General features: G+C 32.6%; 2 protein-coding genes across 4 annotated transcripts; both read left to right on the top strand.

The window, feature by feature from the left end:
• The first annotated feature begins 5,297 nt into the window (after positions 1–5,297).
• LOC105951524 (uncharacterized) lies at positions 5,298–6,869 on the top strand. The gene is made up of 3 exons (XM_088821293.1): positions 5,298–5,349; positions 5,603–6,060; positions 6,141–6,869. Exons 1-3 carry the CDS (start codon positions 5,298–5,300, stop codon positions 6,672–6,674), a joined length of 1,044 nt encoding a protein of 347 aa, XP_088677419.1. The 3' UTR covers positions 6,675–6,869.
• A 4,515-nt stretch (positions 6,870–11,384) lies between these two features.
• LOC105970758 (polyadenylate-binding protein-interacting protein 12-like) lies at positions 11,385–13,764 on the top strand. Of its 3 annotated transcripts, none has more exons than XR_016033177.1 (7): positions 11,385–11,518; positions 11,875–12,154; positions 12,588–12,875; positions 12,975–13,014; positions 13,098–13,144; positions 13,261–13,333; positions 13,425–13,764. XR_016033177.1 is itself a non-coding variant. In XM_088821983.1 (7 exons), the coding sequence occupies exons 2-7, from the start codon at positions 12,652–12,654 to the stop codon at positions 13,429–13,431; spliced, it is 285 nt and encodes a 94-aa protein (XP_088678109.1). In that variant the 5' UTR covers positions 12,034–12,154; positions 12,588–12,651; the 3' UTR covers positions 13,432–13,758. The 3 variants fall into 3 exon arrangements, 2 of the variants coding, with proteins under 2 accessions (XP_088678109.1, XP_088678108.1); XM_088821983.1 differs by lacking the exon at positions 11,385–11,518 and having other exon boundaries at positions 12,034–12,154; positions 12,588–12,696; positions 12,803–12,875; positions 13,425–13,758; XM_088821982.1 differs by lacking the exon at positions 11,385–11,518 and having other exon boundaries at positions 12,034–12,163; positions 12,588–12,696; positions 12,803–12,875; positions 13,425–13,758.
• Positions 13,765–14,022: the final 258 nt, after the last annotated feature.

Genomic DNA, 14,022 nt, shown 5'->3' with positions numbered 1-14,022 from the left:
GAAATGCACAATTGTCGAATTCGGGCTGAAAAAGGGTCAAAAAAGTGTTTGAAGTTGATGCAGAGGCCAGATCGCGATCCAGAATCACCGGATCGCGATCTGGTGGCAAATTCCAGTAGCAGCGAGAAATTGGGGCAGATCGCGATCCGCACTTCCTGGATCGCGATCTGGGAAGGCGGTTCACAGTTTTCGAGGTTGCCAGATCGCGATCCAAGAAGCCCAGATCGCGATCTGGGCACATAATTCGAGACAAGATATTTTTCTTTGATTTCTTACTATAAATAGAAGGTCTCTTATTCATTTTTGAACATCTCGATAATCTCGACAACCTCTCGATTATCTTTCGACTTTCTTCGGTTTTCTCTTCGGTTCTCGCCAGTTCTTCGCGGGAAGCTTCGACGAGGGTTTCGACTCGGGTTTTTCATAAGCTTTTCTTTACGTTTAGTTTATAATTTCTCGTGTTCTTCATTTTGATGCTATGTTTGTAATGAACTAAGCATTTTCTTTTAGGGAAATGAAACCTTGTATATATTGATTTTGATTTCCAGATCTGTGATCTATTTGTCGTTCTTTGATTCTGTTTATGTTTTCCTGTATTAAATGCTTTCGATTGTTTGGCCAACAATTGAATTGATTCTAAATGGGAATGAACTCGAGAGAGGATTTCTCGTTTGATTTTAGGAAAGCATAGCTCGGGTTGTGGAAACGGAGACGTGATGCACCTCGGGTAGCCCTTAAGGACTTGACCTAAATGCTCTCTTAATATCAGGTTCTGAACGGAGACGTCGGACCTGTGGGTAGACTCTAACTACACTGGAGACGGGGGTTAGGGTACTTTAGTGTCTGGGTTAGCGAACATAGAATTGACAATAGATTCGGATTTGTAGATCTTTATCGATAATACACTGGTGGATTTTACCCTAGAAGCCATCACACGTCGGAATTCCTCGCGTATACTGGCGGACCGTTGTTTTTATTATTTTTGTTTCCTTTTGGCTTCATGTCATCTCCCATCTTTTTCTCCCGTCTAGATAAAGTTTAGGATAGTATAATTACGGTACTTGGTAGATTTAGGAACTTAATTCCCTGTGGATCGATATCTGGAATTCACTATTCTACAAAACGCGATACTGTACACTTGCGGTTTTTCATACGTAGGTTTTACGCGTATCATCCGGTCCGACTCGGTCTGGTCTTACCCGATCCATTTTTTAATTTTTGATTTTTTTTTAATTTTTATCTTCAGGCGATGGCATGTGTTGTCGAAACTCTGGTTAGCTGACTCAACATTAGTTAACTTTAACATTAGTTGACATTCCATTTTTTTTTCTTTTAACTTTTTTCCCGGCAGTAGGTCGTCGTAGCTCTGGTTAGTTGACTCAACATTAGTTTACTTCAACATTAGTTAACCTTAACATTAGTTGACATCTCATTTTTACTCTTATCTTTTTTATTCTTGTTTTGTTCTCCGACTTCGGATGTCGGAGGTCTGATAGATGACTTGCATTAGTTAAGTTCGCACTATCCGACCTTTTTTTTCTCCGATGGCGAATCATCGGAGCTACAACATCACTAAAAAAGTCGGGGGTCAATGCTTAATGAGCTAAAAGAAAAAAAAATGTTGGATGTCAGCTAATGCAAAGTCAGGTAATGCGAACTCTGTTAGAGAATATTATATTATAGAACTCTCCTAATATTAGGATTCTAGTATGATTCGGTTACCTAGATTAGTTAGGATTTAGTTACCTAGTCAAACTCTATTACCTTATAATATTTCTCTATATATATTCCATGTAATCAACCCATAACACAATGGGGGTTTCTATTCTACGTATTATTATTTCTCTCTTTCTCCTATTCTATTCTTCCTATATGGTATCAGAGCACCAGGTTTTTTAACCTAGCCGTCTTTCTTCTCTATGGCGGTGACCACCCGTTTTTCTCCCTCCCCCGGTGGTGGTACTCTTAATATCTTTCTTTTTGTATCTTTTCTATGAACACCACCCGAATTTTCTCCCTCCGCCGGTGGTTCATCTTCTCTATTTTTTTCTTCTTCTTTTTCTTTTCTATCTTCTATGAACACCACCCGAATTTTCTCCCTCCCCCGGTGGTGCATCTTTTCTTTCTACTTCGGAGCTCTATTTAACTGATTATGCATTAGTTGAGTTCGCATTACCTGACTTTGCATTAGGGTAACGGTCTAGGGTTCGAGTCCCCCCCTCCCCTACTTCCCCTTGTAATGGACTTGAATTTACTCAAAAAAAAAAATTGGGAAAATAAAATATTGTTTTAATGGAATTAAAGAAATAAAATTAATTTATTTAGGTATCATCAACCAAGACATCATAAGCTTATCAAAAAAAAAAAAAAAACCAAGACATCATAAGAATAACCCTAGACTTCGTGTTTTCCATACTGGAAAATTCAGAGATTAAAAGTAGAATCACAGCAGGAAACCCCCACTCTCTCTCTCTCTCTCTCTCTCTCTCTCTCTCTCTCTCTCTCTCTCTCTCTCTCTCTCTCTCTCTCTCCTCCCATATGCAGTACACAGACATGAAGTTGAAGAACACCTCGGCCCCATTATCTTTAGGTATTTGTGTAATTAGTGTCTTATTTTTCATTCTCGTTTTTCTTCCTCTTGACGTTTTCTATATATGAATTGGGAATAAAGGAAAATATATATATATATATATATATTTACACTGACAGAATCAAGAACGAGTGTTTGCAAGAAAGAGCCCCTTTCGCCTTCTATGGAGAAACCTACCTGGAAAGGTATCAATCACTTTAATATACAGCAACACCTCTTAGTTTTTTTTCCCTCGATCGATGAATTTCAGAGGAACTAACTGTAGATTGAAATTAAGTCCCTATATGTATCAGTAACACAATATTTGTTTACAAGAATCAAGAGTGAGATGTAAGGAAACATTAACATTAGGGTTTCTTACAACAAATTAACATGGAAAATACATGACACAATATTTTATGTTGAAAGTTGAAACTCTTTGGGGGGAAAAAAAAAACTACCTGGGAAAGAAAGAATTTGAAAGTATATCAGATATTAATAAAAATAAAAAAAATAAAAACAATATTTGCATTAAATTTGTCGTAAGAATCGTAGCTATTACCTCTTTGAAATTGTCGTAATAATATATATTGTCTTAAGGACATTGCTTTTGCAAGCCTCAGTAGATTTGTCGTTCTTCGTATGTCCGGTTAATTTCTACTTCCAAACGAGTACAATTTTTTATCAATCATTTACGCAGATTGTTATTTGGTACCAACAATCTTAAGACAATATATATAGTTTTCCGTTATTTAATTTTCTGCGTAATATTTCTACTTTGGAAACTTGTGAATAAACAATTTCTGCTATTGCGTGAATTCAAAGTATTTGTATGAGAATTTAGGTTTCAAAGTATCGGTGGAAATAAATTCGGTATTTTCATTTATAGTTAACGTTGCAGAAGTCTGGTTGCAGATATAAGTTTAATAAAATTTATATATGTTAGTGGGAACAAGAGATTTTCTGTTTTCATACTGGTTTGGCAATAGAATTTTCTGGGTAAATAAAATAGAAATTTGTGTTTGAAAAATAGTTCAATCATCTGATATTTCTGGGGTAGATATATTATTTTATATCACATTTTCGTGAATAATTTTATTTATTAAACAATTTCATGTGTTGACAGAATATTATATTTTTTGTAATTTCAGTAAATTTTCCAAATCAATATGGTTAAATTTTTTTGTGAAAAGTTTGGTTGAGTGATTTAAAAAAATAAATTAAAAGTGTGTATAGTACATAATATTTGAGCACAATTGGTGCATGTCCTTTGTACAAAATCAGAGTGGTCATATTGTTTATGTAAATCAGAGTATGTGCAATCTCTATGATAACAAATCAGATTCTATAATAAAAAAAATATCAAATTTGCGTCTAAACATTTCAGACTTAACTTTTTGAGAAGTACTTTTTCAGATGTAACATTTTGAGAAGCGTTTATTATATTGTCGGAATCAAGTGTGATGATGCTAGAGTTAGATCACCTAAGATAACTGAAGTAGGATAAACTGGGAGAACAAAGTGGATCACTGACTCACGTGCTTGATGATCTTGAGACTCCTCCGACGCTCAAGTCATACGTGCGGATAATAGACATAGTTGAGAGAATGCGAGTAGTTGAATTGCTGGAGTAATAGAACGTAGCGAAACAAATGAGTCTAAACCGTTTTTTATACCTCGTTGATTGGGCTGAAGTTTAATTAATTGAGGTTGCCGAGCCTAAACCTTATCTAAAGGCGATTGAGCCTTCGTAGTGGTGGGCTCGTGGCCCAGTATGTTAAGAAATTGTAGGCCTATTGAGCTGACCCAGTTAGGCGTATCATTAAGTCCTCCACTCTCGAGTCGATGTGGAAGCCAAAACGAATGGGGTCCCGGATCGTGTCGAGAGTAGATCGTTGTTGGAGTTTTGTGGTAGTTGCTGTTGAGGAATAATAATAATTATACATTAGGATAAATTACAACCACCCCTGAGTTATGGTCCAATTATGAGAACCCTCCTTCTGTTTGGGTAATTACAATCACCCCCCTCAACTATAATTTTTTTCACACGTCCAGCCTTGCGGTTTCAAATTTAGTGGAATCTTATAAATTATATGGAATACTATCACTTTTGTACTTGTTTTATCCCATTCGAGCTCCACATTTTGAAGCAAGATGGTCATAAGATGTGTTTTTTGGCTTGTATATATCAGATTGTGGTGCATCAGAAACTGCAATTTTGCACAAAAGAAGTACAAATTAGATCACATTACCCGGAATCTAGATGATTATGCTGAATTTGATAAGATAGACGTATATGAAGATTCATAGTTGAGGCGAGTAGATGTAATTATCCAAACATGAGGAGATTTTTCGTAATTTGATCATACCTTAGGGGTGATTGTAATTTACTCTCTATATTATTATTCCCCTTCTTTTATTTTTGTTATGCTTTCTTTCTTAAGGATATATATTTATGAGTCTTAAATATAAGATCCCTGTAAAATAAAGTGATTCCCGTCTGAGGTGAAGAGCAACAATTTAATAAATTTCGCTTGGGAGTATTATGGGCAAGTAGATGTCTTCTTCAACATACTTTTATTTTATTTTTGCGATATAATATGTGGTAGGATATAGTATTTTTCTCTGGCTAAGTCATTTGTCAGATAAAAAATATTTATCATGAACGACGCGGATAAATCCAAAAAAAATTAGATTAAACTGCGGGAGGGAGCGGAGAGGCACGAGAATGCCTGGCGAAACTGTAGACATGGAGATTGGTTTGGGATCCGAGAGTCGAGGTTATAGCGGAAAATATATGAGACTTTCAATATAACGGAGAACATGGCGAAGCGGATCAGAGAGTCGAGGTTGTGAGATGTATAGTTTGATCCGAAGCATCTGATTTCGGATGGTCATTGACGTATATCTTTTAGTGTAGTTGAATGTTACTGTAGTTGAATGTTACTGTGTTGCTTTCATGTGTGTACTTAGAATTGTTTATGTTTGATGCGATATTATTCAATGTTATTAATTTTTGACTGTCATGTGCAGCTGATTTCATTGATTTCGTGGCGCTTCGGGCCAAGGCGAATGGAGTTTCGAAGAAGCAGTTGAAGAAAGCTCGCGCTAACCAAGGGAGGTCACGGGAGGGGATTCGTGTCGAGACTCCTCACGTAAGTGGAGATGGTCGTAGCCATGGTGGCGAGCGAGAGGTGCACGATCCTGTGGTTGGTACAGGGAAGGGCAAGACGATGGAGACTGAGTATGTGGCTGCACCGAAGCGCCCACGAGTAGATCTAGAAGTACCTTATGCTTTTCACAGTGGGGGAGACAACCAGTTGTTCACTTATGGAGTGAACCGGGATGGGAAGGAGTCCCTGTGGGATTTAGCAGATCATAGAATGGCGATGAAGAAGACCGAGGGTTTTATTGGAGAGTATGATCGTGGCCGAATGTCCGCCAATGGTCACGCTCATATGCTTGCTTTGCTTGGTGGAGACATTTGTCGGGTAAGTGATTGTTTTAATTGGATGTTCATTTCCATTCAATCATTGTGTCTGTGTAATCATTTGTTTATATTTCAATGTAGGTACTAGCTATTTGGAGGTACCTCATGGAAGCGCAGGCGAAGGAGGGGGAGGAGCGCGCTCGTCGTGTGGCGAAGGAGGTGGAACTACGTGCCCAACATGAGGCGGTTCAATTGGAGCTCACTCAGAAGAAACATGATCTCAAGGTCAGTAGACGTGAGGTTGTGGAGCTCAACAGGTGCTATGACTTGCTGAAGGAGAAGTATGAGATTGAGAAGAAGACGGGAAAGATGTTTCTTGCCACGTCTGGAGGGGCTGCCTACAGGGAGGTAGTCGCAAAGGAGGCGGAGCGTCGCTTCGTAGAGAGTGAGACATGTCGAGCTATGATCGAGGAGAAGGCGATAGCGGCGGTCTACACACCGTTGGTGAGGTCCTGTCGTCAATACCTTCGCGAGGTAGGCGGGATCAATGACGACGTCATTCGAGGGATGGAGCCGGGCATTCCCGATGAGGGAGAGGAGGTCGATGAGACGGGCACCGAGATCACGAATGACCCCACCATGTTAGCGACTTCTGCTCGTGATAGGGATGCCTAGAGTAGTATAGGTTAGCTTGGTAGAATAGTTACACCCCCCCCCCCCCCCCCCCCCCCCCCCCCCCAAGTGGGTGGAGGACTTGGTTTATTCTTATGTTTGAGGTACATGATAATGCCCACTACTATTTCGTTTGCATTTAAAACTTGAAGTTTTATATTTAATTTCTTAATTTTGACATTGTTAATGGTTTGACGCGTTGCTTGTATGTGTTTACATTTAACAGTATGCGTGATCTACTTGATGAAGGTATCTATCTCTCAAGATTTTTTATTGGGGTCGTGCCGCTTGTTTAAACAAAAATATGATCCGTGATGAAGTGAATTGCATTAAAGGAATCAACCTCAAAGATGCTAATAAATAGTGTTTTAGCAAATCAATTTTATTATTCACTCTAATCATATCATCTAAATATATCGTTCTAATATATTTTATAATTTATTTATTATTCATCATTTACTTCATTTACATTTTATAACTATCAATATATTCTCTCAGTAGTTTTTTTCTTTTACAAATGGTAAAATGCTATATTTACTTTTAGCTATTTAAATTTATCAAAGTTTATTTCAAAAAAAAAAAATTTTTTTTTATCAAAGTTCGAGATGATATTCAAAGTTATTTATTAGAACAACTCATGTGAAATAGGTAATATGTCTCTCTCTCAATTAATGATATTCAATTTCACTTTATTTATAGACCGTCCGTTCAAAATATTCCAATGCTATTTGTAGAGGGCCATGGGATATGTCATGGTTTTTTTCTTGTTTTCATTTTTAATTTTTAATTTTTATTTTTTATTTTATTAAATATAATTCTTAAAATTCTTTACAAAAATATATTAAATAGATCGTAACCGGCTAATTGCTCATATGACAAATTTGAACAATATTATTATTTGGGCCAACAATATTGTAGGATATGAAAATGATATTACTGAAAATAGTTTTTTCTTAAAACAAAAAAAAAAAAAAAAAAAAAGTCAACAACGATTGACCGACGGTTATGGTTAAAATTGGGATCAAAATTGGATTATAGATCAAAATTGATTAATTGGATAAATTAGAACTAACTCAGGGTTTGAAGGAATTAGCGATATTTTGGTTTATACTTTATATAGAACTAGTACTTCACCCGTGCGTTGCACGGATATCAGTTTCAAAATGAGAAAAATAATAACATTTAAACGATGATCTCTTTATAACAACACCAATTCAATTAAAACAAAATGGAAGGAAATAAAAAAAAATCTCTCTTAATTCAGAGTTGTAACATATGAAATTCAATTAAATATTACAAAGAAAAATACGCGAATGACGCAAAACACGATATGAAGATTAAGTGAAACAATTTAAAACATATGGTATAATTCTATTTCATGGAATGCAATCTACTAGACCATGTGAATCCTCTAAAAAATAACAAACACAGTAGCATAGAGATAACAGAATAGATAGTCAAATAATCTGCAAGTTTATCACTAACAACATTCAATTAGTGATGCACATTAATCAAACAACAACACAACTTATAAATATTGCAAAAGAGATAAGATGTATACGCTAATACCAATAATAATACCAATACTGATATCAATATTGATACTAATATTGATACTAATACTTATACTAATACAAATATTAATACTAATACTAATACTAATACTAATACTAATACTAATACTAATACTAATACTAATACTAATACTAATACTAATATTAATACTAATACTAATATTAATACTACTACTACTACTAAACTAATATTAATACTAATACTAATACTAATACTAATACTAATACTAATACTAATACTAATACTAATACTAATACTAATACTAATACTAATACTAATATACTAATATTAATATTAATACTAATACTAATACTAATACTAATACTAATACTAATACTAATACTAATACTAATACTAATAATAATATTAATAAAAATATTAATATTGATAGTAATAATAATAGTAATACTGATATTAATATTGACACTAATACTAATACTGATACTCGTACTAATACGGGTACTCATACTGATACTAGTACTAATCCTAATACTAATCTTAATACTAATACTAATACTAATACTAATACTAATACTAACACTAATACTAATACTAATACTAATACTAATATTAATACTAATACTAATACTAATACTAATACTAATACTAATACTAATACTAATACTAATACTAATACTAATACTAATACTAATACTAATACTAATACTAATATCAATACTAATACTAATATTATACTAATACCAATACTAATATTAATACTAATACTAATAATAATACTAATACTACTAATACTAATACTTACTGATATTGATTCAAATATTGATACTGATACTGACACAGATACTGATACTGATGTTAATACTGATACTGATGTTGATAGTCATATTGATACTCATAGTAATATTAATATTAATACTAATACTGATACTAATATTGTTACTCATACTGATACTGATATTGATGCTGATCAAAATACTAATACTAATACTAATATTATACAAATAATACTGATACTAATATTAATATTGATAATGATATTGATATTGACACTGGAATTGATACTAATATTGATACTGAAACTGATATCGATACTGATACATATACTGATAATGATACTGATACTTATACACTGATACTGGTACTGATATCGATACTAATACTGATACGGATACTTATACTGATATTAATACTAATATTAGTACTGAACTAATACTATTACTAATAGTAATATTAATTCTAATATTGATACTAATACTATTACTAATACTAATATAAATGCTAAAACTAATTTTATTGTTAATGATCTAATGCTAATTATACATAATATATATACATATACTGATACTGATACCGATACCGATACCGATATTGATACTGATAATGATACTGATACTGATACTGATACTGATACCGAAACTAATAATGATATTGATACTGGTACTGATATTGGTACGAATACATAATGTGGTACTGATATTGATACTGATACTTATACTGATATCGATAATAATATTGATACGGATATTTATACTTATGTTAATACTAATATTTGTACTAATATTACTACTAATACTAATACTAATACTAATACTAATACTAATATTAATACTAATACTAATACTAATACTAATCCTAATACTAATACTAATACTATTACTATTACTAATACTAATATTAATACTAATACTAATACTAATACTAATACTAATACTAATACTAATACTAATACTAATACTAATACTAATACTAATACTAATACTAATACTGATACTAATATTAATACTAAAACTAATACTAATATACTAATACTAATACTAATACTAATACTAATACTAATACCAATACTAATACTATTACTAATACCGATATTAATACTAATATTATTAATACTATTACTAATACTAATATGTTAATATTGTTAATGATAATGCTAATACTAATTTTGATGCTAATGCTAATATAGATATGCTAATTATTATGCTAATACTAATTATGATTGTAATTATAATATTATCCAAATCCTTATCGTATTCCTAATTCTATTCATAACACTAATCATATTTCTAATCGTAATCCTAATCATAATTCTATTCCTAACACTAATCATACGCCTAAAAATTTTAATACTAATAAATGCTAATGCTAATGCTAATGCTAATTATAATTCTAATTCTAATCTTAATTATAATTCTAATCCCAATCCTAATGCTAATCATAATCCTAATACTAATGCATGTCACTAATTATCGTACTAAGCATAATCATAATCTTAATTATAATTCTAATACTAATATTAATCATAATCCTAATATAATATTAATCCTAATTACAATCTGAATTCTATTTCTAGTATTAATACTAATACTAATTCAAGGAATCTAAATTATAATTATAATTCTAATACTAATACTAATCACAAATTCTGATTTTGTAACAATTTTTTTTGCAATGATCTATTATGTAGTATAAAAAAACAATTATATTCAATCTCGAACATTTATATAAATTTCTTATGTGAGGTAGCTGAACCAGAAAAAACACATATTAAATATATTAGAAATTAATATTTAATTATATTATCAAATTAACATTAAAATTATTTAAAATATTATAAGGGTATAAGCAAACGTTAAGACGTAAAAGGACAATAATGATTGTTATAAGATACAGGCTAAATTACAGAAAACACCCCCACTTATCGGTGGTTACCAAAATCCCCCTGATGTTTGTTTCTGTCTTACACGACCCCCTTATGGTAAGATTTTTTTACGGAATCTTTTTTATTCCATGTAATCACTACACCAAAATGGACATTTTCTAACGCCACAAATTTGTAATTTCTAACAGATATATTCGTTAGTAATTACTAACGGATATTATCCGTTAGAATTAAATATATTCGTTACAATTAATAATATATTGTTTTTTCTTAAAATTGTGAAAGTTTAATAATAATTCTAACGGCAAATGTCCGTGAGTCCTATGATTATCCAAATAGTATAATATTTAATTAAATTAAATCAGTTTCTTTCATCTCTTATACTTCTCTTCTCCGTTTCTCTTTTACCTTTTATTGTCTTCTCCATTTTCTTTTTATAATTTCCCCTTTCCCTAATTTCCACCTTCGATGGCCTTTTTTGGCTGCCATTGTTTGCAATCTTCTCCTTCAACCGTCGCCGTCGCCGCTACCGCCGCCTTCGCCGCTACCGTCGCCGTCGCCGCTACCGCCGCTACCACTGCCGTCGCCGCTACCGCCGCTGTCGCCGTTACCACTGCCTTCGTCGCCGCTGCAAAGACCTCCAATATTTCAGGTATTCGCTTTCTTCCAGTTATATTCGCATTTTAGGTTTTTTGCAGAATAAACCCTAGATTTGATTTTGTTTTTAAAATTAAGCGAAGTTTTAATTTATTTAGGGTTTTTATTCATCTCTAATGTTTATTGTCATATGTATTTGCGATTTCTTTCACCATTGCTCTATATATTTCGGTTATTTTAGCAACCTAAAACACACATTGGGTACTGATACCCCTTTTTAGTTGTGATATTTTTCATGGGTGCCTCTTTGTTTTATCGTTTACAAAATTAAAATTGATTTTTTTGGTGTGTTTTGCGTTTTATGGGACTAACTGTATTACTTCAGAAAATATATAATATTTTGTCCTCTAGGTTTTTCTTAAATCTGCTATACGAGTGGAGATACAAGGCTGGTCGGCACAGGTTGTATGAATTTGCTTTCAAGTGTAAGATTTCTAATATATTTGGCTATGTGGGTAAATAAATATTCATTTATTTGTATTAGATTTAGGGGAGTTTGAGTTTTCTCCATCGATTATGTAGGCAATATAATTTGTGGGCCTTATCTCAAGGAGAAGACTCTAGATATCCTCAGAACACATTCTCATGAGTGGAAAGATTTGCATTGTGTTAAAGTTGTTACCTTAACTAGGTATACAAGGTGATTGGACATGACTTGAGATTTACTGCTCCCCATTTTGAATTAACTAGCCATGACAATATTTTTTCTCTCCATATTATGGCACTTAATTTCTTTGAATAACCCTTGTGATTTTTATTTGAACAATTACATTGTATTCAATAATAATTTAGTTAGAAGTTTTATATTTGAAAGACAAGTCACTATCGATAGGCCTGATGTTGTTGGTAGAGTAAAGATGCTTCACTCTTCAGGATAGTTATCTCTTATGGAAAATGTTATATTCTTCGGGTTAATCATCTATAAATGTATATGCTTGCTTCACTTTGAAAATCTATGGAAGTAGACTGTTGTTCAGATTTTGTCTAACTTCGAGTTAATTATATTGCATTTAGGTGTCTTCATCTACATTTCAAATATTGCTTCAAACTTGTTCTATTTTGAGAGGTTTTGGTTAGCCACATTAAGGTAGAGATGATCTTTAATTACTTTTGCTTGTAATGGAGTAGATGACAGAGGAGAAGTTGGACGTCTTATTCCTCGGCTGTGGACAGGTGATTGTTTGCTCTTTGTACAGAAGGGCATGATCTTATGTCCTCCTGATCTACGGTATCTTAGCTAGTGTGTTCTCATTTTTTTTATTTATTTATTTATGGAAAGGTTGTAGATTGCCGTGTATGTGGAGACCGAAATTTCGTTCTTTGTTTTGCTTTTGTGGAGTTCACTGACCAAGGTAATTTTAACAAATGATTTATCTTTTTGGTTTTATGTGCATTTTTTATTTTTTATTTTATTTTTTGGTATGAAATAAATCTTTATGGTTTCATGGAAGTTGCACGAACTTGGGTAGATCTTCACATCAGATCCCAGTAGTAAGTATTCTAGAAGATCTTGTACTAAAGCTTTCTTCTCTAAGGATTTTCTCTAAGGATTTGTATAAATCAATACTTTGCAGCTTTGAGGAACATTGCATGCTGAAAGGAGTTCACGAAAATTTTGTTGGTATGTACTTTTTATGGTACTTTATCAGATATACCCCATTGATGAAACCATGTTGAATATCATACTGCACGATATACTATGAAGCTTCATATTACCTTATTTCCTTTTGTATGTAGGTATTGATTATGTGATTTTCGGCTTGTGTGTCTTTTCATTCTTGGGTACTTGGTGCGACTTCATAACATTCAAGTAATATCTGATTCATCACTGATTGATATTATCTGATTCATCACTGATTGACTTTCCAATTATATATTGATTATAATGCTATTTTAATCAGGGTATAACGTGGAAGAGACAAAGTCTTTTAACAATGAAATTTACCATGGTGAACAAATTGAGGAAATAAGAGCTCTAGGATTTGGGATCAGCTCAGCGAGAGATGAGCGTTGGAAGTACTCTCGGAAAGATGGCTTTCCAACCGACTTAAGAGTTTCTGGAAGATGATGCAGAAGGGACACTTGAAATTAATTTTCATGAAGTAGGTTATTGTATTCGTGTTTTTGTTTTTGGTGTTTGGGGAATACATTTAATGTATTTTACTAATACATGTTATGTATGAAATACGTAGGATTTCAATAACATTTGTTAAATTCAGTTATTTATAATATTAATAATATTACCATTTTCTTGAAAATGGTAATATTTTTTTTTAATAATTTGCCAAAAGAATACTAACAGTTATATCCGTTAGGAATTTTGCTAGAACGTTACAATTAACAACAGTTACAGTCACGTTTCTAACGGATACAACTGTTAGAACTATTTATTTTTCTAACGGATTTGGATAATTTTACCAACGGTTTATGTCCGTTAGAAATTTTAGACCTTAAATTTCTAACGCCATTTTTCTAACGGAATTTCGCCATTACATTAAA

This window comes from Erythranthe guttata, chromosome 8, assembly GCF_056151865.1.
Source record: "Erythranthe guttata isolate IM_541 chromosome 8, IM_541, whole genome shotgun sequence".
Lineage (NCBI taxonomy): Eukaryota > Viridiplantae > Streptophyta > Magnoliopsida > Lamiales > Phrymaceae > Erythranthe > Erythranthe guttata.
The sequence above is the reverse complement of the archived record's forward strand: the minus strand, read 5'-3'. Positions and strand labels throughout refer to the sequence as shown.

Excerpts from the sequence above, each read along its gene's own strand:
- LOC105951524 (XM_088821293.1), top strand. The coding sequence starts at position 5,298 with ATGCCTGGCGAAACTGTAGACATGGAGATTGGTTTGGGATCCGAGAGT. Across the intron at positions 5,350-5,602 it reads TTTGGGATCCGAGAGTCGAG|CTGATTTCATTGATTTCGTG; the intron begins GTTATAGCGGAA and ends TGTCATGTGCAG. Across the intron at positions 6,061-6,140 it reads TTGGTGGAGACATTTGTCGG|GTACTAGCTATTTGGAGGTA; the intron begins GTAAGTGATTGT and ends ATTTCAATGTAG.
- LOC105970758 (XM_088821983.1), top strand. The coding sequence starts at position 12,652 with ATGACAGAGGAGAAGTTGGACGTCTTATTCCTCGGCTGTGGACAG. Across the intron at positions 13,015-13,097 it reads CTTCACATCAGATCCCAGTA|CTTTGAGGAACATTGCATGC; the intron begins GTAAGTATTCTA and ends AATACTTTGCAG. Across the intron at positions 13,145-13,260 it reads AGTTCACGAAAATTTTGTTG|GTATTGATTATGTGATTTTC; the intron begins GTATGTACTTTT and ends TTTTGTATGTAG.